This window comes from Salvelinus alpinus, chromosome 10, assembly GCF_045679555.1.
Source record: "Salvelinus alpinus chromosome 10, SLU_Salpinus.1, whole genome shotgun sequence".
NCBI classification, from domain to species: Eukaryota; Metazoa; Chordata; class Actinopteri; order Salmoniformes; family Salmonidae; genus Salvelinus; species Salvelinus alpinus.
Window position 1 is genome coordinate 51,632,838 of NC_092095.1, and position 24,691 is coordinate 51,657,528.

The 24,691-nt window shown below is 44.9% G+C and overlaps 1 protein-coding gene across 2 annotated transcripts; it reads left to right on the forward strand.

Moving 5' to 3' along the window:
- The first annotated feature begins 75 nt into the window (after nt 1-75).
- On the forward strand, nt 76-24,256 carry pla2r1 (phospholipase A2 receptor 1). 2 transcript variants are annotated; one of them, XM_071329461.1, is made up of 28 exons: nt 76-385; nt 1,956-2,336; nt 4,098-4,271; nt 4,388-4,552; nt 4,814-4,927; nt 5,231-5,383; nt 7,666-7,860; nt 8,323-8,480; nt 8,564-8,662; nt 10,265-10,377; nt 10,502-10,674; nt 11,693-11,901; nt 12,165-12,310; nt 12,779-12,999; nt 14,108-14,143; nt 14,313-14,473; nt 15,116-15,180; nt 15,412-15,515; nt 15,673-15,809; nt 16,644-16,901; nt 17,176-17,302; nt 17,635-17,870; nt 20,487-20,664; nt 20,784-20,918; nt 21,347-21,469; nt 21,806-21,982; nt 22,247-22,282; nt 22,435-24,256. In XM_071329461.1, the coding sequence occupies exons 1-28, from the start codon at nt 247-249 to the stop codon at nt 22,650-22,652; spliced, it is 4,431 nt and encodes a 1,476-aa protein (XP_071185562.1). In that variant the 5' UTR covers nt 76-246; the 3' UTR covers nt 22,653-24,256. The 2 variants fall into 2 exon arrangements, with proteins under 2 accessions (XP_071185562.1, XP_071185565.1); XM_071329464.1 differs by lacking the exon at nt 5,231-5,383.
- Nucleotides 24,257-24,691: the final 435 nt, after the last annotated feature.

Sequence of the window (24,691 nt, forward strand, 5' to 3'; positions counted from 1 at the left end):
ACCTATTGTTGAGTATTATTTGAAATAGACTAGAAATTTTCTTCTAAAACGTGTATAAAAACCATAAAAGCCGACCCCCGCCCAAAAATTGTCTGGAAGAAATGTAGGCTATGCTGCCTTTACTACCCCGCAGAGACCTTGGGCCGTGACGTCGCGATTACCCAAACTTTCGGAAAATTCTTCAGGAGAAAAACAACCAAGGAATGTTCCAACTCCTGCCTTTTTATTCCGCAACTTGTCGTCGAAATGAGAATATATTTATCACGCTGTACAGAATCTTTAGGAGTGCTCTTGTTAATCTTTGCAATAGTCTTTGTGAATAGCTGCGACTGTGTGATTGATGACGATGTGGTGTTGGAGAAAAAAGATCTTTCCGAACTCTACAGTAAGTTCAGCTCAGACTGCATCGAACATCAAAATGTGTCCACTAGTAGCCTACTGTTTAGGTTTTTTTCAAGAATTATAAATGATAGGTCAGTCATGCAAGTCAGGACAAGAAAGTCTACAATAAGAAAAACTCCTGTGTACGCAAGTGTGGTATACTGTATGTGCAAGACAGGATATTTGCATAGGCTTCTGTAGGCTACAGCGCTGCGCCGCTGGATGCATGGCGAGATGCGTTATATTATTCTCGGTTTCGATTATGGAAAAATACAATAAACAATATAAGAAAAGATAGTTGAATTGTTGTGTAATCTGGAAGTACTGCAAAATGGTTTCGTAATAAGAACATGTTGCCCTTATTATGCATGATCAATTAATGAATGGACTCATCATGTGACCATCAGGCTTCTGATGCAGATTGGACAGGTCAGAAAGAATAAAACATCAACATTGATGCTGTTATGGGTAGAGGGACGGACAGATTAGGGTCAGGTAAAGGTAATGGATAGACTGTTTGCACAGTATAGGAACTGTAGGCTGTAGAGGGCATGTTTCCCTGGTATAGACAGGAGAGAGCTCAAATTGGGTCATGGAATTATGCCAAAGGAATGACAGGAGGACACCCACATTTTTATTTTATGTTAATGTAACCTTTATTTAACTAGGCACACATACACACAGAGACAGAGAGAAACAGCCTCAGACATGTTGTTTGGTTGGGCACAAAGAGTAGGCCTGTCCATGACCTGAACTCCAGTCTCCAGTCTCATTGAACTTTAAATGTTTATCGGATATGACAATCTAGGCTAGTGGTAATGTTGTTATAGTGTTGTTATTATGCGTAGGCCTAATAATACATTTGAGCAGCCTATAAACATTCACACTTGTTTCAGACATGTGTATAGGAGAATGACACGGATAGGCCCCTGAACAATAAACAGTTCGGAACAATACGTGCATATATTATGACGATCATTTGTGAAGTTTTTGTGCGTTTTGGTCTTCGGCACGTTTTTTTTCGACTGTTCGTGCACACAAAACAGTTTCTCTAGGCATGCCGAAGTTCGGGGGGCGAAGTTTACGCCCCATCATCTGTCATTGGTCAACAGTAGGGATTCTTCAATAAAGTGTTTGTTGCCATTCAACAATAGATGACTCGTATTCATGCCATTTTTTTTAACTTGAGAAATACTGCACCAAACATCATAGTTAGATTTAAAATTGCGCAACTAAGATCTCGATAAAAACGTCAAAATTAATGACAGATATCTTTATTTTTAATTTTTTTTCAATTCTGACTGTTTTGAGGAAGTGTATACTGGCTATGGCTTCTCAAGTTGAACAAACAGTACTTTTTCTCGTTTTTCAAGCAAAGGTCTTTTAAGGGAGTATGCGAGCACACTCGTTCGGTCCAGCAGAACCGAAGCATGACGGAAGCCTTAAAACAGGGCCTTTTAGTGCTCAGACACCAATATTGGTGTCGTAGAGAGCATAGTAAAGTTTACAGTACAAGATGCTATTATTCTTCACCACTATCCTACATTTCCATCCATCAATCCCTCTATTCCCAGACAAGGGTCTGTTCATCATGGAGAGTACCCAGCTGAAGCGCTGCATCTCCTCCTCCTCTTCTAACCTGGTCCTGGAGAGCTGTGAGAGGCCCACCCGCCATATGCTGTGGAAGTGGGTGTCTCGCCACCGCCTCTTCAATCTGGGTAGCAGCCTCTGTCTGGGCCTGAACATCAGCGACTCCACCCAGCCCCTGGGCACCTTCGAGTGTGACTCACCCCTCCGGACCCTGTGGTGGAGGTGCAATGGGAATACGTTGTACGGGGCGTCCCAGTTGAAGCTGTCCGTGGCTGGACGCCTGGTGGTGGTCAAGAGGGCCAGTTATCATCAGTGGCGGAGGTACTCTACACCGGGGGAGGGTCCATGTGCCTATCCTTATGAGGGTAAGTAGTAAACATTAGTGATGCGTGGGTCAGCTGTTTGTTCACCCGCACACGCCCGCAATTGCTAATAACCCATTCGTAACCGCCCAACTATATATGATAACTTGAAAATCCGAGGCTCGCACCCGACCCTAACCCGCAAATATAGAAAAAGCGCTGTACAGTCAGAGAAGGTGGAATGATTTTTTGACAAGCCTTTTTAGATCGGCATATGTTACTGCTTATAATATCCTTACATTTAGGTAGGCTATTTTTCAGTCAATGAACTTGTCTGTAATTAGATACTGTACGTGCAGCTTCTCTTCTGTCATTACTTGTTGCCCTAGAAGACCAAATCATCAGAATAATGTCATAAATGTATAGAATAAATGCTTCAATGTAGTTGACGTCGATAAAGTTTGTTTTCTCTTTAGTTTCTGCTTCTCTTGCAGAGCAAAGACATTTAGGGACCGGGGAGAAAATGCAATTTGCAGAATTTCCAAATTACATCAGTTTGAACGGTTTTAAGAAAATTAAAAGCTGTTAAAATGACCCAAATCTTTTCAGTCTCCTGAGGGGGAAAATGTGTTGTCGTGCCCTCTTCACAACTGTGCTGGTGTGTTTGGACCATGATAGTTTGTTGGTGATGTGGACACCAAGGAACTTGAAACTCTCGACCCGCTCCATTACAGCCCCGTCGATGTTAATGGGGCCTGTTCGGCCCTCCTTTTCCTGAAGTCCACAATCATCTCCTTTGTCTTGCTCACATTGAGGGAGAGGTTGTTGTACTGGCACCACACTGCCAGCTCTTTGACCTCCTCGATACATAAGTGCCGATACGATATGTATTGCGATTCTCACGGTTCTATATGTATTGCAATTCAATACTGTTCCAAAAACATTGCTTACGATACGATAAGTCGTCAAAAATAGTATCCCGATATGTTGCCATATCGATTTTTTCCCCCGTCACTATCGGTGTATCGTTTTACTGCAATAAATAATTCATTTAGCAGAAGTTAACATTGTTAGACTATGAGAAGTTCTAGACCTACAGTCAGTGTCCAGTTCAGCTGCTATCACATTTAACCTGTCTGAACAGTACAGTTCCCTAGACGCGCCATTTTGAAGTCCCTGTCTTGTGACTCAAATTTGTATAGAGCCTCACCATCATCACGCATATCATCGCCGGCACTGCTGTAATCCACTTTTAGCACTTCACCAAATCTTTCCCAAACATTAGACTACTGTTCTGGCCCTCCCCTCCATTTCATTTGAACTCTCCATTTTCTTATCGAATTAAACATCTGGCAATCGGTGTTCGTATTTGGCGCTCTACGGTTAGGCCCTAATGTTTAGGCTTAGGCTAGCCTACGCACTAACGCCAGATAAAACAAATAAAAGACAAACCTCATTGTAGCCTATACATATGAATTGCATAAGAAGGATATATTTATGGATTTTTAATGCATCGTTTTCTCTTTATTCAACCCGTCCTTCATCCACACAATATTTCATGACACTAAACCCACCCGCCCTGCGGATATCACTGCGGGTTACGAGTCAACCCGCGCATCACTAGCATACATAGTATATTGTAGTCGTGACATGTACTGACTGACCTCTTTCTACACAGACAGTTTCATTGAGGCACAGTTGGTTTGATGTTAATGCAGCCATGCAAATGCTGCTCATCCCTTACATAAGAAAACAAACTGACTCACTATATATCCGCGAACATGAGCCCAAAGAAGGTGGCGGTGACAATGTTTTTCTCCGTAGAGATCCACACACTGCTGGGTAATGCCCACGGCATGCCTTGTGCCCTGCCGTTCAATTACAACAACAAGTGGTACTCGGAGTGCACGGCAGAGGGGCGCGAGGACCACCATCGCTGGTGTGCCACCACCAGTCGATACGACCAGGATGAGAAATGGGGCTTCTGTCCCAGTCAAGGTGATGCACACTCACACACACACACAACAGTATTGTTGTACGGTGTGGGTTTGATCGAATTTCTTCGATACAACACAACCATGATAATATTCAAATGTCTTTGTCTCTGCCTCCAGAGTTGAGCTGCGATACGTTCTGGGACTCGAACCAGGAGAGCCGTGCGTGTTACCAGTTCAACCTGTACACCATCCTGACGTGGAGCCAGGCCTACTCCTCCTGCCTGGCCCAGGGAGGAAGTCTACTCAGCATCACTGACCTCACTGAACAGTTGTACATCAGAGGTACATAAAACTATTTTATCACTATATTTAATAGTTCTATCTAAACATTTAAAACTTTATTTAAACTTTTAGTCAGGAAAGGAGACAAGGTGGGTGGTATGGTCTGAGCTACACATACTGTATAAACTATAAACTCTTGGGTGCGGTATTATGCCTTAAAACGGACTTGTGTTCATAGTTTTGCTTATTCAGGTTGGAGAAAGGACAAGACGTTTTGCCCAGAGTTAGTGGTGTTCATGTGTGTGGTTCTGTGTCTTTCAGAGCGGTTGGCTGACGTGGGGGTGATGGTGTGGATCGGACTGAACCATCTGAGTGAGAGAACAGGGTGGCAGTGGTCTGATGGAGCTCCTCTGGCCTTGGTTAACTTCACCTCGGGTAAGAGACTTGGGCTGCTCTCCCGCCTTTTCATTCCCACTCCAAGGCCCAGATTCCACCTTTAAGATGTGAATGAACAGCATTAGCGTTAGTAATAAGATGTAATAGCTTCATGTAGCCCTCTGAAATGGAGTTTCTGGCCATTTTGCTCAAACCGGTCCAGTCCATTTGGATCTCAGCGGGGAGAATCAAGAAGTTCCTGCTGTAGCAGTGGTGGGAGCCAGAAATGTGTGTTTGAAACTAGGCCAACGTTTCTCCCTTTCTACCTGTAACTCCCCCGTTACCCGTGTTGGTCTCTCCCAGGCCTATCATCCAGCCCTCTGCAGGACAACAGGCAGTGTGGAGTGTATAACTCAGCCTCGGGGGGGCACCAGTGGCAGAGTCTGTCCTGTGAGTCTGCTCTACCCTACATCTGTAAGAAGACCCCCAATGACACCAGGAGAGCTGAGCCACTAGGTAAGACGTCAATGGTCCTATATGTTTCATATTGTGGCCCTAACCTGGTCCCATATCTGTTTGTGCAAAACAGCGTTCGTCATGGCAATGAGTAACAAAGAGTTGGCATGATAGCACAAACAGACTGGCACTCAGTCTATTGTTGCCTTAGTGCTCAGCCATTGTACTACAAGAAATTATTAATAATCTGCACTGTAACATAAAACTGTAAATTATACAGTAATTTGGGGTATTTTCAACAGTGAAATACTATGAAATGTTTTGCTGCAGCATACTGTAAATGATGGTGCATTGTGTGAAAATGTTGTGGGCGGGGCATAGAATTGCTGTATTTCGAATGGTACTGTAATTCCAACCCACAGAATACAGTACTGTCCCTCATCTTTGGAGTGCCAAAAACCTTTAGACCACTAGTGGGTGCATGGTAGTGTTGTTTCTGGCTAATTAACATATTTTGAGGCGTGCCTTGTAATAGGCTATATTTGTTGCACCTGGAAGTGAGAATGCTGTAGCAGTTTAACTCATATGTGGTTATAGTGCCCCACAGTAGGGGACAGATACAGTAGGGGACAGATTGGAGTGGCAGCAAGTCTTAAACCTTGTCCTTTTGTTCTGTTTTGCACTGTAGTCACTGCCAGTTTGGAAGCCTTTGTTAAGGCCTCTAGAAGTACAAGTGATATAAAACACCAAGTTGTAATTAATATACTGTAATGTAAACACTTTACCTAGCAGCCAACCTGCTTGCTACTGTAAAATGCTAATAAATAGAAACCCCTCCCCTCAATAAATTTCATGAATTCATCCATTCATTCATTCATCCCGATTACGGTAGCGTTCACTTTTATTTTTTAATTTTTTTACAGTATAATACAGTATATGTTAAGGTATTGTACTGTGTGTTATTACACAGTACTTGCTTTGATACTGTATTTATATTACAGTAGGTGTACTGTTATATGACGTACAGAATTTTACTTGCCACCGAGCTGCCTGTAAGCTACTGTCAGATTCACAGTAACCTCTTTACATTGTGGTTTATAGGTAGTGATTACATGTAGAAGCTGATAAAAAAAGGTCCGTCTGGCTCTAGGGCCTAGGGAATTATTAACTTGCATCCCAAATAGCACACTATTCCCTATATAGTGTGCTACTTTTGACCAGGGCTCATAGGGCTCTGGTCAAAAATAGTGCATTATGTAGGGTATAGGGTGCTATTTGGGACTGATACACAGAGTTTGGTTGTGTTTGGTACTTGAGTCAGCTGTCTCTGTCTGGCTCAAGAGGGCTTGGTGAGCTGTCCAATTTGTCATATTCTTATACACAGTCTCCAACTAGTACTTGTTAACAGTTCTGAACAGCCCTGTATAACCATGAGCAACGTTTGGCTGTTTGTTTTGGTTGATACGGATGACTCAATTGTTTCTGTCTGGCTCGAGAGTCGTCTGGTGAATTATCCATCTGTAATGTTCCAAAACGATGTTCTCTCCAACAAGAACTGTTGAATGGTACTGAAAAACCTTCTCTAACAGGTCAGCGTTTGGGCACAGCTCGGTTGTTATTTTCCTGATAGAAGTCTTGTTATTTATCCCAGTGACAGAAGATGTTCTGAGTCACTCCAGTGAGTGATGTCTTTCGAATGAACCTACGAATAGAATGGGAGAGGAGCTTCAGCTAGCAGCTCAACAGCTGGGTTCCACCTGGAACGTGAACTCTTGACCTCGGCTTCTTCCGCGCTGGGCTAGAACAGGGCTAGAACAGAAAACAGAGGTTGTGTACGATTCAGTAGGCATGACACGCTGGAAGTGTTTTAAAATGGAGGATGAGAGTTCTTATTAGACAAGTTCAAGTAGTACACCTCCATTTGAGAATGTTTCCACCTCGGACCGAACTTCCATTTACTTTCTTTCATTTATATTTCTCCAGAGTGATGAACGACACTTGGAAGAGTGGCAAATTCGAGATTACTCTTTTGTGTGTATGCATTGATATGTAGGCTACGTGTGCCTTTAAAAGAAAAAGTATTTAGTTCTGTCCTTGAACTGTTCTTGTCTATTGATGTTCTGTATTATGTCATTCTGTATTATGTTTCATGTTTTGTGTGGACCACAGGAAGAGTAGCTGTTTTTGCAACAGCTAATGGAGATCCTAATAAAATACCAAAATACCAAATACTTGGACATTCTCTCTTTACCCCTAAATCTTAGAATGACAGGTGCTAATGTTTTTGTGCTGAATTGGACCCTTACCTCTCGTCTCTTTTCCTCTCCGTCACCCGCCCCCAGATAACTGGCAGTACTACCGCACGGTGTGTTCCGAGGGCTGGCTGGCCCACAACCGTTACTGCTACAAAGCCCTGGCAGAGGCTGAGGCAGGGAGCTGGGAGGACTCCTCCACTGCCTGTAACTCCATAGGGGCCAACCTCACCAGCCTACACTCACTATCTGATGTAGAACTGCTGCTGGGCCTGCTGGCTAACGGTGAGTCTGGATCTGGGGTTCTATATTCTAGTATGTGGTATATAGTGTGTTCTCTGTTCTGGGATAGTGTGGACATCATAAAGGATCATGGGACGGTGTATAGTGCGTTCTCTGTTCTGGGATAGTGTGGACATCATAAAGGATCATGGGACGGTGTATAGTGCGTTCTCTGTTCTGGGATAGTGTGGACATCATAAAGGATCATGGGACGGTGTATAGTGCGTTCTCTGTTCTGGGATAGTGTGGACATCATAAAGGATCATGGGAGGGTATTGTCTTTTAGGTAGTTGTTTTTTAATGTTGACAAATCAACTAAGTATGTTGTGTGTGTGTGTGTGTGTGTGTGTGTGTGTGTGTGTGTGTGTGTGTGTGTGTGTGTGTGTGTGTGTGTGTGTGTGTGTGTGTGTGTGTGTGTGTGTGTGTGTGTGTACATTTACATACATGTATATGTGTGTACTGTAGTCTCAGGGTCTGGCTCAGAGGTGTGGATCGGCCTGATAAAGAAGCTATCGTCCTCAGCTGTGGAGTGGTCAGACGGCTCCCCAGTCGACCTCACTCTCTGGCACATGCACCATCCTACCCATAGCAACAGTCAGCTCTGTGCCAAGACTGACATAACGGTACAGTCAACTGAATTATTTGTCATGTATGACTACAGTTTGCGGTTGGTTCGTCATCTTTATTTGACTGAATATCGTCCTAGGAGGGGAACTGGCTGTTGGCACCATGCGATGAGAAGCTCCCTGCGGTGTGTAGGAGAGCAGGACTCCCCACTGGAGCATGGGACGAGGGCTGTCCTGAGGTAGACACACACACACACACACACACACACACACACACACACACACACACACACACACACACACACACACACACACACACACACACACACACACACACACACACACACACACACACATAGATGATCTGATAATCAACCCTACAAGATATCAGAGCTGCATATGTCCTAGCCCCGAGCAGAAGAATGCATATCTGCCATATCCATGGAAGGTGAAATTGAAATTCAACATAGCTCTCTTATCAATCTTAACCCAACTGTTTCCAGAAGAACTTCATGGCACCATGCATTGTTGATTCCATACATCCTTTGTCAGACAGAGGATCTGTGGAATGCTGTGTGGTCAGAATAGTGGCGTTCCACATATCCAGACATGCATTACCATTACAGTGAAAGAGCCTGGTTGGGTTCAGATCCCTGCTTAGGGTGAGTCTGCTCTGCATTCAGTACAATGAGCTGATTCAACAGCTAGATGACGTATTGTCTGACTGTCATGTGGTGTTGTGACCTCTGTTTACGAGGACATAAGCAGATTGACTCATAAGGGCTGTTTCACTGCTCACCATGTCCTAAAACGGACAGGAAATAGCCCTGGAGGTGTAGTATCAATAGGCACTAAAAAAATATGGGACATCACAGAATAAAGACTTTTTTCAGAGACTGTATTTGATTATATTCAGGCCACGTTGTGAAATTCACACAATCATCCGAGCTGTGTTCATTGAAAACGGCCTCAGTTGGAAAGGGATTTGACAACATAAAGAGAGAATCTCCTTCATCGCGGAGGAACTGGTGTACATTCCTTCTACACGCACGTGTCGGCAAGTGTTGGCTGCGATTGGTCATCAAGTGTGTATGGGGAGGTGGGAGTGAAATGTAGGACACTTGTCAAAACACTACTACTTCCTGTCCCTAAGACACTTCCCAAAGCCCCCCCCCAAGCCCCCTCCAGTCCTAACAGATGGGCCCAGTCATAGCCCTAACCACCCCCTCCTCCACCCCCCGTTCCCCTAACCCCAATCCTCCACGTGTGTTTGCTTGTATTAGCCACTGCCGTCTACTGCTAATTCCAAACTATGCGGCTCTTTCTGCCAGAATGTTTGGAGTGTAACACAATCCAGTCAGCTTGGCCGGCTCGCCTGAGCTTGTTGCTATTCTTGTACACCGGCCCAGATTCTTTTCAGGTGTCTGTGTGTATAGACATGGAGTAATGTGTGAGTCTGGCTCCCACCTCTAGTCTATCTACTCCAGTGTATTCAGCGCATTGTCTTGGCTACTCTCACTCCTGGATGGTGTCTGCGGTATTCACGCATATAATATTAATTTAATCAAACTGAGATACAGATGTAGGATCTTCATTTGATCACTCGTTTGTTCCTTCGAATGTACCTGCACAGCAGCAAATGCAAACTTGTAGTGTATTTGAGGTTAAAAAAGGTTTGTAAAGTTTGTAATTTCCACTTTAATTTGGATCAACCCCTACAAACAATGTCTTTTGATTATAATCCACGTATTAATTCACATTTCCTGTTTCTGCAGGATTATTTTCCTACTGTAGCAAACTGGCTCAAATTAAGATCCTACACCTGTATGTCTTCCCCACAGGATTGGAAGCGGAAGGGCCACTCTTGCTACATGGTGACGAGCCACGAGCAGAGCTATGAAGACGCTGTCAAGGGTTATTACTGCAAGGCTCCTCTGGTCACAGTGGAAAACAGGTCTGATTTCTGACTTTGACTTCTCATCTTAACCATTTCTTACACACCTCAAATGGGAACTCCCATATTTCATGGTGACAAGAATACATTCTTAGGAATGATTGTTGATTTCTCTCCATGGCAGGTTTGAGCAGGCCTTTCTGAACAGCCTGGTGAGTGAGCTGGGAGCCAACGGTAGCGTATTTTACTGGACGGCCCTACAGGACCAGGGTAACCATGGAGAGTACAGCTGGCTGGGGGGACATAACGGATCCACCCTACCCCTGCTCTATACAAACTGGAATAGGCATCAGCCAGGTAGGGAAGGGAGACGTGGTGAGGTGGGCTGTAGCGTCCTATACTCTATGTTCCAGGTAGAAGTTGCCCCTTAACCACAGATCCAGGGTCAGATTACCCAGCAATGTATACTAACGGCTCCAACGGCTCTCTAATCAGTAGGGTAAGGAAACCAATCTGACCCTGGATCAGTGGATAGGGACAAACTTCAACTTACGCTATGTCAATAAACAATAGTCTCCCGGGTAAACACTACTGTTTTGTCGTCGTGGATTGAGTGTTTCCTCTATTCACCTCTGTTCTTCCAGACCACTCCGCTGTCAACAGTCTTCCCTTTTTCCCCCACTGGCATGTGGTCTCGATCACACAGACCAGCTCCACTTAGACAGCAATAGGGCTGAGACAGAACAGACAGAACAGAAAGACAGCCAAAGCTGTGGGTTAGTTTAGCCCCAGGTGGATGTGTCGGCTGTCTACTGTCCTTCATTCGCCCCCCCTTCACTTCACACGGTGGCTTAGTACCAAATGGCAACTTATTCCCTATGTAGTTCTCTACTTTAGTAGTGCACTGTGAAGGGAATAGCCGAATAGAGTACCATTTGGGATGCTGCCTATGATTAATGAGTTGAAGTGTAATTTAGGTTTCACAATCTCAGCTTCCTTCAGTCAGTGTGAGAGCATCGTTAATCATGCTGTTGCTATGGTGAAGTGGCAGGAAGACTTTGAAGTAGAATTCCCATCATTTAGTTAATAAAATACTGTGGTGCCAACACTCTAACCAGTGCATGCTAAGCTTGGCGTTGTGGATCTGTTTCTCACAGCTCAGTCTCTTTCTTTCTTTCTTTCTTTCTTTCTTTCTTTCTTTCTTTCTTTTTTTCTTTCTTTCTTTCTTTCTTTCTTTCTTTCTTTCTTTCTTTCTTTCTTTCTTTCTTTCTTTCTTTCTTTCTTTCTCTCTCTCTCTCTCTCTCTCTCTCTCTCTCTCTCTCTCTCTCTCTCTCTCTCTCTCTCTCTCTCTCTCTCTCTCCCCCCCCCTCTCTAGTCAGTGCAGGTGGCTGTGTGGCTATGACAGGCGGCCAGGCCTTGGGTCACTGGGAAGTGAAGGACTGCAAATCCCAGAAGGCCTTGTCAGTGTGTAAACAGAGCGTCAGTGGTTACCAGGAGGTCCTGTTCCCTACAGTCCATATTGACGCTTACGCCCCCTGTCCTCCAGGCTGGGAATCACACTCCGGCCTGCTCCACTGTTACAAGGTCATCTGCCTTTCCTTCTCTTCTCCCCTCTCCATTCTATCTCTTCTCCTTTATCTCTTTTCCTGTATTTCTCGTGTCTTCCTCAGTTATTAACTTGTTGTGAAAAGCAATGCTTATGCCACCACTCTGAGAGAGTATGACATGATCACTGGAATTCTCCAAATGATAGAGGTTGCCCCGTTAGCTGTCACTTGAAAACCAACGCAGATAAGGAGATGCTGTAGTCTAGGCGACGGAGTGTCATTGTTGACTGTGGTCCTCAGGCGTTCCACAGCGAGAAGGTCCTGATGAAGCGGTCGTGGGAAGACGCTGACTTCTTCTGCCAGGCTCTAGGAGCTCAGCTGGCCAGCTTCCACCACTACAAGGAGCAGGTCTTCGTCAAAGGACTCCTCCACTCCATGTTTGATGGGTTAGTTAGTGTGCTTTATAGCCTACACCCCTGTTTTTCCCTTTTTATAATACTGTGTTGTCCCAGGGAATCAAGCACACACATTTTATTCAGGAAATACCTGTACCTTTTCTAAAATACCTGTACCTCTCTCTCTCTGTGTCTCTCTGTCTCTTTCTCTGTCTCTCTCTCTCTCTCTCTCTCTCTCTCTCTCTCTCTCTCTCTCTCTCTCTCTCTCTCTCTCTCTCTCTCTCTCTCTCTCTCTCTCTCTCTCTCTCTCTCTCTCTCTCTCTCTCTCTCTCTCTCTCTCTCTCTCTCTCTCTCTCTCTCTCTCTCTCTCTCTCTCTCTCTCTCTGTGTCTCTCTCTCTCGCTGTCTCTCTCTCTCTCCCTCCCTGTGTCTCTCTCTCTCTCTCTCTCTCTCTCTCTGTCTCTCCTTCTCTCTCTCTCTCTGTCTCTCTCTCTCTGTCTCTACTCTTCCTCTTTTTCAGAACAGAGGGTCGTTGGTTCTGGGTGGGCTTGAATAAGAGAGACCCCCAGTCAGCAGGAGCTTGGGAGTGGTCTGACGGGACCCCCGTGGTGTCCTCCTTCGTAGAGGATAAGAACGAGGAGGATGACAGACATAGCTGTGGCGTGTACAGCGACCTGACCAATGCCCTCCTGCCACAGCCCTGCGACACCAAGCACGAGTGGATCTGCAAGGTTCCCAGAGGTAATCACTATTATAATAACTAATGGGTTGGATTGATATAAAGCCTTTCTGCCTAGAGTACGTCTCTTACAGGAAAAACCACGTGAATTTCACGTGAACCCGCGAAGTGTTCCAAAAACACATGTTTTCATGTGAATCCATGTGGTTTTTCAGTAAGGGATAGTAAGGGGGGGGAACGCACCTCTTCTACCATCAATGGCACTGTATACAGTAATCCCTCGTTTATCGCGGGGGTTACGTTCCGAAAATGACCCGCGATAAGTGAAATCCGCGAAATAGAAAACTTCTTTTTTTTTTACAATTAGCAACTATTACATGTATACAAATACAGTGACTCACGTGTAGGCCGTTTCACTGCTCTTCAGACTGGGCCGCTGCATCCTGACTGCGCTCTGCAGTGTTCTCTTCTTCTGAAGCCCGCGGTGCAGGTGTGTTTGTTCGGGAGAAGAGCATAGTGATAGGCAGCTGTTGTCGCTCTTTTTTCTTCTTTGCAAAAAGATCCTTGTACTGTACACCGACATGCCACCATCGATTACGTTGGAGAACTGTAATGAACGGCTCATCAAAGGGTCCCATTCCTCAGCTACTCGCTTAAGTTCAGTGGCCATTCGCACCATGGTTGCTAAGCGACCAAGCGTTAGTCCTTCCTTCCTTCCTGGCCAACTTAATGTAAATTTGCCAAGCTGTTTTATGTACGTACACATAACTGCACGAGACGACAAAATGATAGCACAATTCGTAGCATGTTTTGATACAAGAAGCGGGAGTGAGTTTTTAGCGAATCAGAATGCAGAGCACAATGCACCAAAAAAAAATAAAAAATGCATTATGAAAATCCGCGAAATAGCGAATCCGCGATAAGTGAACCGCGAAGTGGCGAGGGATCACTGTATACAGTAAAGGGAAAAGGGGATACCTGGTCAGTTGTCCAACTGAACGCATTCAACTGAAATGTGTCTTCCGCATTTCACCCCTCTGAATCAGAGAGGTGCGGGGGGCTGCCTTTATCATGTATGGAGTGTTTGAAATCTCAAAGTTGCTTGTTGATGTATCCTTATAGATTTGAAAGGTTTATCAATAAGAATGTCTGCCTTATTTGTCTCGATAGGTATGGAGCTGAACAAACCCTACTGGTATAACGACCGTAAGTAAATGTATTCCTTTTGATGTATTTTGTTATATTTTACATTTTTTATGTATTTTATTGAGTCATTATGCATTCATTTATATGCTTATTTGTGATATCAATTGCAGTTGTCACTCTGAGAGGGACTGTGTGATTGTGACTGTGTTAACCTTCCTCCGTCCTGTAGAGAACGAGCCCTGGGTGTTCTACAGAGGCGCAGAGTATCTGCTGGCCAGGCAGCCTTTTCCCTGGGAGGGTGTTAACCTGGCCTGTATGATGATGGGCGCCCACTTGCTGTCTGTCCACTCTAAAGAGGAGCTCCGATTCATCAGAGAGCGCATGGGGAAGGTCTGTACACACACACACACACACACACACACACACACACACACACACACACACACACACACACACACACACACACACACACACACACACACACACACACACACACACACACACACACACACACACAAGCCGACACGAGTTCACACACGCCAGGCGAGACATTCACACGCGAGCGCCCTCATTCCCACACGCGCCTGTACATTCACAGTTCACACACAAGTGCCCTCACACACTCTCTCTCTCTCTTACACACACATACAAACACACGCCGACACATTCGCACATTCGTGCCCTCGCGTACAGGAATAAAATAAAGGGCCTTGTTTCACTACAGCTCAGCGTCTTGGATCAAACTGAAGGGCCCTCTGGTGGAGCGGCTTTTGAAGGCTATAAAAAGGACAGAGCTGTGGATAAAACAGCAGAGGCTGGGGCCAAGGCCAAAGAGAGGGGCTGAATGAGGCCAAGGCTGAGGAGAGGGGCTGAATGAGGCCAAGGCTGAGGAGAGGGGCTGAATGGGCTCTTGTGGCGTGAAAGAGGCTGAATGGCTGACCCTTCACTGGAGCGAGGGCAGAATGCAGGAGGACGGTAATAGGCCTTGAATGAGTGAGCTAAGCATTCCTTTTCTTCTCTTGGTTCTCTCAGCTCTCTCTGGGGTCCACTGACTGGTGGATAGGGCTGTCTACAGACCACGTGAGAGAAGAGTTCAGGTAAGTGTTTTTTTTGTAGTTTATTCAATGCTGTGTTTTACCTCACACTCAATGGATTATGCTGTTTCTTTAGTGTGGGGGGGGTGTAATAGGAGTGTGTGTGTGTGTGTGTGTGTGTGTGTGTGTGTGTGTGTGTGTGTGTGTGTGTGTGTGTGTGTGTGTGTGTGTGTGTGTGTGTGTGTGTGTGTGTGTGTGGTGTGTGTGTGTGTGTGTGTGTGTGTGTGTGCGCAGTTGGAGTGATAAATCCGCTGTGGATTATCAGAATTGGGCAGAAGGAAGCTCCCATGATGCCCCAGTGAAACAGAAACAGTGTGTTACCATGTCCTCTATTTCAGGTGAGATCACAGGCACGCACGCACACACACACACACACACACACACACACACACACACACACACACACACACACACACACACACACACACACACACACACACACACACACACAAAAATACCATGACCGACTTCTCTTTGACGTGTTGTGACCAACAGGTCAGTGGTCGGCGGGTGAGTGTGGCGGTCTCCATGCTCACGTATGTAAGCGCCGGACCGTGTCCGTGGTGGAGATTCCCAGAGAGCCTCACCACATCGGAGGCTGTCCAGAGAGATGGCTCTACTTCGGACACAAGGTTCACCTCATCTCCCATGTTTTTATTGTGTTACTATTTCCTTTTTTTATTTAGCAAATATTTGTCTTACCTTTTAACTCTGAATTGTTGGGAATGGTCTCGCAGGTAAGTCTAGGTAAGTCTAGGCATGTGACCAATAACATTTGATTTGATTTGAGTTTCTCTTGGCCATCTGACCGTTGTCGTGGACATTCAGTACTGAGAGAGACTTGGTAATCTTTTCAAACAATCAACTTTATTTAATATTGATTAATTATTGCAATATTGAGGCTGGTCGACCCCACACCCTTGAGTGTTGGACCGAGTAACCTAACCTTTACACAAATGCAGAGGACTATATATACAGTAGCTGACACTAACAATGCTCAGTCATGGTTGGTTCAACACCCCCCCCCATGCAGACCAAGGAGCATCATAAGCCACTCTGGGTTCATCCAGTCGTTATCTGCACGTGGGTTGTTGTCTTAACCCCACCCTGGCTTCGTTTCCCAGATGCAAGGATGATTTCGAGACAATGAGGGATTGTTCTACTCCTAAGCTATCTCTAGTAAAACACATTCTTGTCTATTAACTCATTTGTCAGCTCAAGCCATCTCCAGTGACCACACGCCCAGATTAGCTGCAGGGAACTAGAGTGGAGCCCATGAAAACACAGACACTAGTAGGACAGAAATGTCCTTCTATTAGTTAAATATTAATTGTTAACCATTAATATCAAACAGATCAGTTAAATACGTAATTCTTCTTTCACACCGCACAAGGAAAATCTAGATGGTGGAACTATACCAGAACCTTGCTAGATTTCTGCCCTTTGTTTTGTGTGTCTTCTGGTAGTGTCTCCTGCTGCACCTCCCCAACAGTTCTGAGGAGGGGAAGACCTGGAGAGACGCCCAGTCTATCTGCTCCTCTTTCCAAGGCACGCTGGTCGCCATCCAAGACGAGATCGAGCAAGCGTACATCACCATGCTGCTCCAGGGCAGTACAGTGGGCGTTTGGATTGGTCTACGGGATGAGGACACCATGAAATGGACCAATGGGAAACCTGTCAGCTACACCAATTGGTCCCCTGTAGAACCCAAGAACCCTCTGACGGTAAGGTTAAATGAAACATCAGATATTGTCTTTGTTTGGTGATGTTCTCTGTATAGTGTATTGATTAGGGGGGGTGGGTTGTTTGTGTGTGTGTCTGTGTACCTTTCTGTGTGTGTGTGTGTGTGTGTGTGTGTGTGTGTGTGTGTGTGTGTGTGTGTGTGTGTGTTGTGTGTGTGTGTGTGTGTGTGTGTGTGTGTGTGTGTGTGTGTGTGTGTGTGTGTGTGTGTGTGTGTGTGTGTGTGTGTGTGTGTGTGTGGGCGCCCCTCCTCTGCAGGATGAGTGGCTGAACGATCCTCTGTGCACGGTGCTCTCCAACAACCACAACTTCCACCTGACAGGGAAGTGGTTCGACGAGAAGTGCACAGAAAGTGGATATGGCTTTGTCTGTCAGAGACCCCAAGGTAGGACTCCCGTCTGTCTTCATGCATTCTGTGTCACGCACTCACCCCTCATTCAGACACATTGGGGCCTATTTTCAGATCCCAGAGCTGAGATATTACCAATCATGTCTGTATTACCTCATTAATGAAACTGTTGTTTCTGGTTATAGCTTCCTATTTTGTGCTCTCAAAATGTCACCCGTTGAGTCTGCTCACTGAGAGAAATCCCCTTCAGGAATTGTTGAACAATGAAATGAGTGTTTCTGTTGATTTTGGGTCGAATCCATGCCTTTGCTTCTCCCTGAAACAATCTCTCTGATCTTTTCCTCTCCCTCTCTCTTTCCCTGCAACAGACACAACTAAACCCCCACCCCACTCTTACTTCCACCCTCTCCCTGACAATATTGAGTACAAGAACCACAGATACAGGGTTGCCCGTGGCAACATGAGCTGGTACGAGGCGCTGAATATGTGCTTAGAGTCTGAGTCTGAGCTGGTGAGCGTTACCGACCCTTTCCACCAGGCGTTCCTTACTGTCCTTGTCAATAGATTGGCATTCCCCAACTGGATTGGACTGTATAGTCAAGACGTATGTATTATACTATATTGCTAAGTACTGCTACCTGCCTGTGCTGTGTGTGTGTGTGTGTCTGTCTGTCTGTGTGTGTGTCTGCATGTGAGCGTGTGTGCGTGTAGATAATGCTCGTTAACAAGCATGTCGAAGTTGGTCTGTGGCATGAATTGACCTTTGATGATGTTAGGAGTGCGTGCAGTAGATCTACGTCACGGCAAGGAAACAGTTAAGAGCACTAGCTAGAGGTCTTTTATAAACAGCATGGCCACAATGAAGTAATGTTGTAAATACAGAAATGCCTGAGACCACGTGCATCTGACAGTCTGTTTACTCGGATGTTTTCGCTCTCTCCCTCTCCAGTCCATGTCATTCTTTCAAAGCATGGGGATTATCTCTGTAACTATTCCCAGCATGTTTGCACCATATCATCACCAAATGTATCTGATCTCCTCCATTCAAAAGTAGGCCTACTCAGTCCCATTTGGGCACTTTCTATTCACATCCACGCATTCACATTTCTACAACTCTTATATGAATACAGTGCATTCGGAAAGTATTCAGACCCCTTCCCTTTTTCCACATTTTGTTATGTTACGGCCCTATTCTAAAATGGATGAAATAATTGTTCCTCATCAATCTACACACAATAGCCCATAACGACAAAGTGAAAACTGTTTTTTCGATTTTTTTGCACATTTATTAAAAATAAACAGAAATACTTTATTTACATAAGTATTCAGACCATTTGCTATGAGACTCGAAATTGAGCTCAGGTGCATCTAGTTACCACTGATCATCCTCGAGATGTTTCTACAACTTGATTGGAGTCCACTTGTGGTAAATTCAATTGATTGGACATGATTTGGAAAGGCACACACCTGTCTATATAAGGTCTCACAGTTGACAGGAAATGTCAGAGCACAAATCAAGCCATGAGGTCGAAGGAATTGTTCGTAGAGCTCCGAGAGGATTGTGTCGAGGGACAGATCTGATGAAGGGTACCAAAAAATGTCTGCAGCATTGAATTTCCCCAAGAACACAATGGCCTCCATCATTCTTAAATGGAAGAAGTTTGGAACCACCAAGAATCCTCCTACAGCTGGCCGTCCGGCCAAACTGAGCAATCAGGGGAGAAGGGCCTTGGTCAGGGAGGTGACCAATAACTCAATGGTCAGTCTGACAGAGTTCCAGAGTTCCTCTGTGGAGATGGGAGAACCTTCCGGAAGGACAACCATCTCTTCAGTACTGCACCAATCAGGCCTTTATGGTAGAGTGGCCAGACGGAAGCCATTCCTTAGTAAAAGGCACATGACAGCCCGCTTGGAGTTTGCCAAAAGTCACCTAAAGGACTCTCAGACCATGAGAAACAAGATTCTCTGGTCTGATGAAATCAAGATTGAACTCTTTAACCTGAATGCCAAGCGTCACGTCCGGAGAAAACCTGGCACCATCCCTACGGTGAAGCATGGTGGTGGCAGCATCATGCTGTGGGGATGTTTTTCAGGGGCAGGGACTGGGAGACTAGTCAGAATCGAGGGAAAGATAAACGGAGCAAGGTACAGAGAGATCCTTAATGAAAACCTGCTCAAGAGCGCTCAGGACTTCATAGTTGGGCGAAGGTTCACCTTCCAATCGGACAACGACTCTAAGCACACAGCCAAGACAGGCTTCGGGACAAGTCTCTGAATGTTCTTGAGCGACCCAGCCAGAGCCCGGACCCGATCGAACATCTCTGGAAAGACCTGAAAATATCTGTGCAGCCAACCTGACAAAGCTTGAGAGGATCTGCAGAAAAGAATGGGAGAATCTCCCCAAATACAGGTGTGCCAAGCTTGTAGCCTCATACCCAAGAAGACTCGAGACTGTAATCGCTGCCAAAGGGGCTTCAACAAAGTACTGAGTAAAGGGTCTGAATGCTTATGTAAATGTGATATTTCTGTTTTTTATTGTGTGTAGATTGATGAGGGGGGAAAAAACTATTTAAGGGATCTGAATATGTATGCTGTATGTTTGGTGTTTATATACCAATATATGTCTTACAGCTAATATCCTGTGACAGAGATATTTGTCAAACTGTAACTTATCCCATTACTGCAGTTGTCCAGTGTGCTCCCCAGAGCTTTCCTCCTGGCCCACAGTCCATGCATAACTATGTTACGTCCCAAATGACACCCTATTCACTTTATAGTGCACTACTTTTGTCCAGGACTGATAGGGCTCTGGTCAAATGTAGTGCACTGTGTAGGGAACGGGGTGCCATTTGGGGCGCATTTTTGTGCTTCACTCACACGGTATGGGAGTAGTTTTTCTCAACCACCAAGCCCGGCTGGGAGGAATTCTTAGCCACTCACAACATGTGGATCCAAGGATCCCATAGACTCAAGGAATGTCTTGCTCGTGAAATATGGAATGAGGACAGGAAAGGAGAGAATTGATTCACAGCGCTCTACCCAATGCCAGACACATTGGTCTATAAACACCACACTTCCCCCAAGCCGAACCTGCCTCCCTCTACTCTTTCTGCTCCGTTGCATGACATGACCTACAACCCCGTCATCTCCCTTAGCAACGTAGGCTCACCCTGAGAGTGTGTGTCACCTCCTCCCTGCCTGTGTCTGTACGCCCCTACAGGATGGGATCAACTACCAGTGGTCTGATGGCAGTGACACGGTCTTCACCCACTGGGATACGGCCGATGATGATGATTTCATCCTGGGGGACTGTGTGTACATGGACGTCACCGGGGGCTGGAGGAGGGCCGACTGTGAGATGCCACTCCAGGGAGCCCTGTGCCATGTCCCACCACCTAGTGAGTATAGCCTGGGTCCTAGCACATTATAAAACAGTGGCTACTAAAGCTTCCTGTGCTGTTAGTCAATCCTTTCAAATGCACAATACTGCTTTTCTAAAAAAAAAAAAATCCCATAGAGAGTAATGCGTTCACCACCTACGAGGTTGTGTGTCCATCGACGTGGGTGAGGTTTGGCGCCAGCTGCTACAGCTTTGAGCCCGTGGTCCAGAGACTGACCCTGGAGGAGGCCAGAGAGCACTGCAAACACAAAGGTACAGGAACTCTCGGCAGATGTTGCCCTCAAGCACAGATTTAGGATCAGTTTCCCCTGCCCAAATTCTAACCTTAACACATAAGGGGAATTTGCAAAACTGTCCTTAGTTCAGCAACTTCATCCGACTGCGGTAAGTCTCCAGTACACCATGGAGACAATTTGGTCTCGTGCTTGGATGGATCAAGGATTTAATGGATCTCTCTCAATGGGAATTTCCTTGTGATGACTCCCTGTTGTAATTGTGCAAAATGTAATGTTTGGTGAGAGCTCCCCCTATGGGATCCATGTATTATCTCCATTCTAGTAGCTAATACTGTACTGTAGCTATAGATCTGAGGGTGCAAACCATTCACAGAGAATGGCCTTCTTCATGCTCAGTAACACACATGTAATAATGAAAGTTTGGTGGTGTTTTACCTCTACCAGCGAACACATCAGAGGTCCTGACCATTCAGACAGAGACGGAAAACCGGTTTGTCCTGGAGCAGCTGTGGTCGCATGGCTTCCCACATCAAACCGTCTGGCTGGGGATGTTCTTCAACACTGACAGTAAGCACATGCTTCCCCAAGTTTCCTCGCTTCAAAATAAGCAGCTTGCTGGTTTGGCGTACAGTATAAACCAACAGCTGGCAAAAGACAGACAATGTAAGTGCTTCGGACAGAACTGGGATAAGACACAGCTTAACATAATGAATTTCAACATTTTTCAAGTCGTATTTTGATACTATTTATTGACTTAGTGTTTTAGCTGGTGAGTTGATAGAAGCACCGGGGGGAAAAACAGCAATGACCTGGGGCAGCGTTGTAGGGTGGAAGGAGAGGGGTCGAATGAACCAATTCACAACTTCTTTATTAAACATTTTATGTTTGTCCGGTCCAATTTAGCGGGCTCCATGGCATTGCTCGATGGTTCTCCTATGGACTACTCCAACTGGAACGTCAGGGCCCCCGACCCCAGCCTGCTGACAGCAGACACCTGTGTGTCCACCAGGGTGTCTGATGGGATGTGGCTCCTCTCTCAGTGCACTGACAGACTGGGCTTTGTCTGCAAAACCAACTCAGGTGGAGTAGAGACATTTTGGCTGCATTTACACAGGTTTGACCAATCAAATCAGATCGTTTGCCAATAATTGGTCTTTTGACCAATCAAATCAGATCTTTTTGACAATATTTGAAATAAATATCAGAATTGGGCTACCTGTGTAAGTGCAGCCTCTCACTAGCCTCCAACTGCCATTATGACAAAGCTTTGTGTTATGCGTTTGTACAGTGTACATGTATGTATTCTATAGATCAGTCAAGTTAAACAGATCGCCTTCTTTGCAGATATGATCACTGAGGTAGAAGTGGCGCCACTAAATGGTAGGTATTTAATTGAGGCTATTAACAGTTATGCTGTTTTTCTCATTTGCATTCTAATAATTTGGCAACTCAAGGTATCTTGGGAGCAGCCTCTACCATGACTAATAGAACCTTCAATGTCCAGTAAACTCACCCCTCTGTGTCTCTTCCAGGGTTGCACCACGGTATCGTCCCAGCCGCAGTCCTGGTGGCCATGCTGATCTTCGCCGTGCTGGTGGCGGTCCTCTGGTTCGTCTACAAGAGGAACGTGACGCGCTTCCGCAGACTGCCGTCCCTGGGAAACGCGTACTACAGACATACTAGTTCCCAGGCCACAGACTCCGATGGAAATGTTCTCATCGCAGATCTGGAAGCTCACTCTGGAGAATAGGGCTGTGTCCGAAATGGCACTCGTTCCCCTATATAGTGCACTGCTTTGGTCAAAAGTAGTGCACTATATAGGGGATAAGGTGCCTTTTTCAGATGCACTATAGGACTTATTGGAGACAGCAAAATGGTGGTGTTCTCTAAAGTTGGGTAAAGCATGGGAATGGGCCGAACTCTCTGTTTGACTGAACATTGGTATGTCTCTGTGGATTCTGACATGGACCACAGCAAGGGAACTTAGGGAATGATGTCAGAGCCCAATTAGCTTTATCCACTTTAATCCACAGGAGGCTGCTGAGGGGAGAACTGTTCGTAATAATGGCAGGAAATTAGAAAATGTAATGGCATCAGACATCTGGAAACCATAATGTTTGATTTATTTGATACAATTCAACTCCAGTCATTACAAAGGAGCCCGTTCTCCCCAATTCAGATGCCACCAACCTCCTGTGCTTTATAAAAGTAGTTGATGAATTAGGGACCAATCGTGTGGCTGAGAGTGAGGGAGTGCATCTTCATGTGAAGTAAGTTTTGTCTACAAAGGATTAGTGCTGTTATCCCAAGTACTTTGAAAGGTGCTGACATTCTAATGTATGCGTTTGAAAGTCGATAGATATTCTTTGCACTGTAAACTTGCAGTTTCGTTATTATGGTACAATGCCAACTGCTCCCACTAACGCTGGTACCCACTGTATTTGTGAGTACAAGTCTTTCACACAATGAAGACTAGTTTTCTGTAATGCCGTGTACAGGACCCAAAACTATTTTCTTGTTTAAGATAACAATGGCCGCGATTCAGTTATTCTTTACAGCAAAGACAAAAGTCATACTTTTGCAATACATTCTGAAGTCGTCTTCTATGTATTTTATATTTATGAACAGAAATAAGACCCCAAATCAATTTTTTGAAATCGAAAAGTGTCATTAAAGTACGGTGTTTCTTTGTCAGCACTTTATTGCACAAAACTCCATTAATGCAATACGGAAAGATGATGTTTTAGTTTAGAGTTTTTTCTGTTTGTTTATGTGCATTCCTGTTGCGTATTTTCCTACACACAGAACACACACTCACACCCTCACAGTATTTTTTAAGTAGCTCATAAGTACATACATGATATTCGTAAGAGGAAGGGAAGAAAAAGTAAAGAGAAAAATGCAGGCATTTATTTATGTTTTATTATTTATCGTCACGAGAAAAATATTTGTCATTCACTTCCATTTTGTTAATTTGGTCCACACATCTGTCAAAATGTAGGAGTGAAGGAACTTTTATTGATGAAACAAAAATGATGTAACAAAGTGCTGTTATGTAAATGGTAGCTCTTTGAGAATGAATTCAGTATTCTAAGTAGACTTATGTGTGGGTTGTTTGTTATGAGGTAGTCTTTGCTGTGTTACCAGTTGTAGTTTTTCTATGTTGGGTACACAGAGTTATTAGATATGAAATATGTTGATGTAGGTTTTTCTGTTGTGTGGAAAGAAATACATGCAAGAGGATGTCACGGATGCTTGAAAATGTTTACTGTCTTTTGTTATTTTTTATTGATAATGGTCATAACACATGCTATGTGCCTTCAGTGTAAATAAAATAAAGCTGTATCCACGTTGTATCTGAATTGTGTCTTGCTATATACTACTTTTCATTTGAAATGAGTCATCTGCGTTGAGATGGTCGGCAGTGCGCTGTGGGGGTGGTATCCGAATATTGTCTTTATCCTGTTTATTTCTACCATATTTGCTTTGAAATTAGTTATTTGCATTGAGATGCTTTGTGGTGTGGGACTAGGGCAGGGGTGACATCATGTGGACGAGGGAGACTGAGTAGGATGGACTCGTGGGTCTCTCTTTAGGTTCCAAATGGCATCCTATTCCCTATTTAGTGCACTACTTTTGAAGAGGACACATAGGGCTCTGGTCAAAAGTAGTGCACTATGTAGGGAATATGGTACCATTTGGGAGAAATCTTTGTCTGGCAATGGCATCTACCGACTGGCCTGACGGTTGTTGTTGGCTGAGAATGCAGGCTTTATGGTTCAGATGATT

Bases quoted from the DNA above. Each gene is read 5' to 3' on its own strand.
- pla2r1 (XM_071329461.1), top strand. From the start codon at position 247: ATGAGAATATATTTATCACGCTGTACAGAATCTTTAGGAGTGCTCTTG. The intron at 2,337-4,097 runs GTAAGTAGTAAA...TTTTCTCCGTAG, and splicing joins ATGTGCCTATCCTTATGAGG to AGATCCACACACTGCTGGGT. The intron at 16,902-17,175 runs GTAAGGTTAAAT...CCTCCTCTGCAG, and splicing joins AACCCAAGAACCCTCTGACG to GATGAGTGGCTGAACGATCC.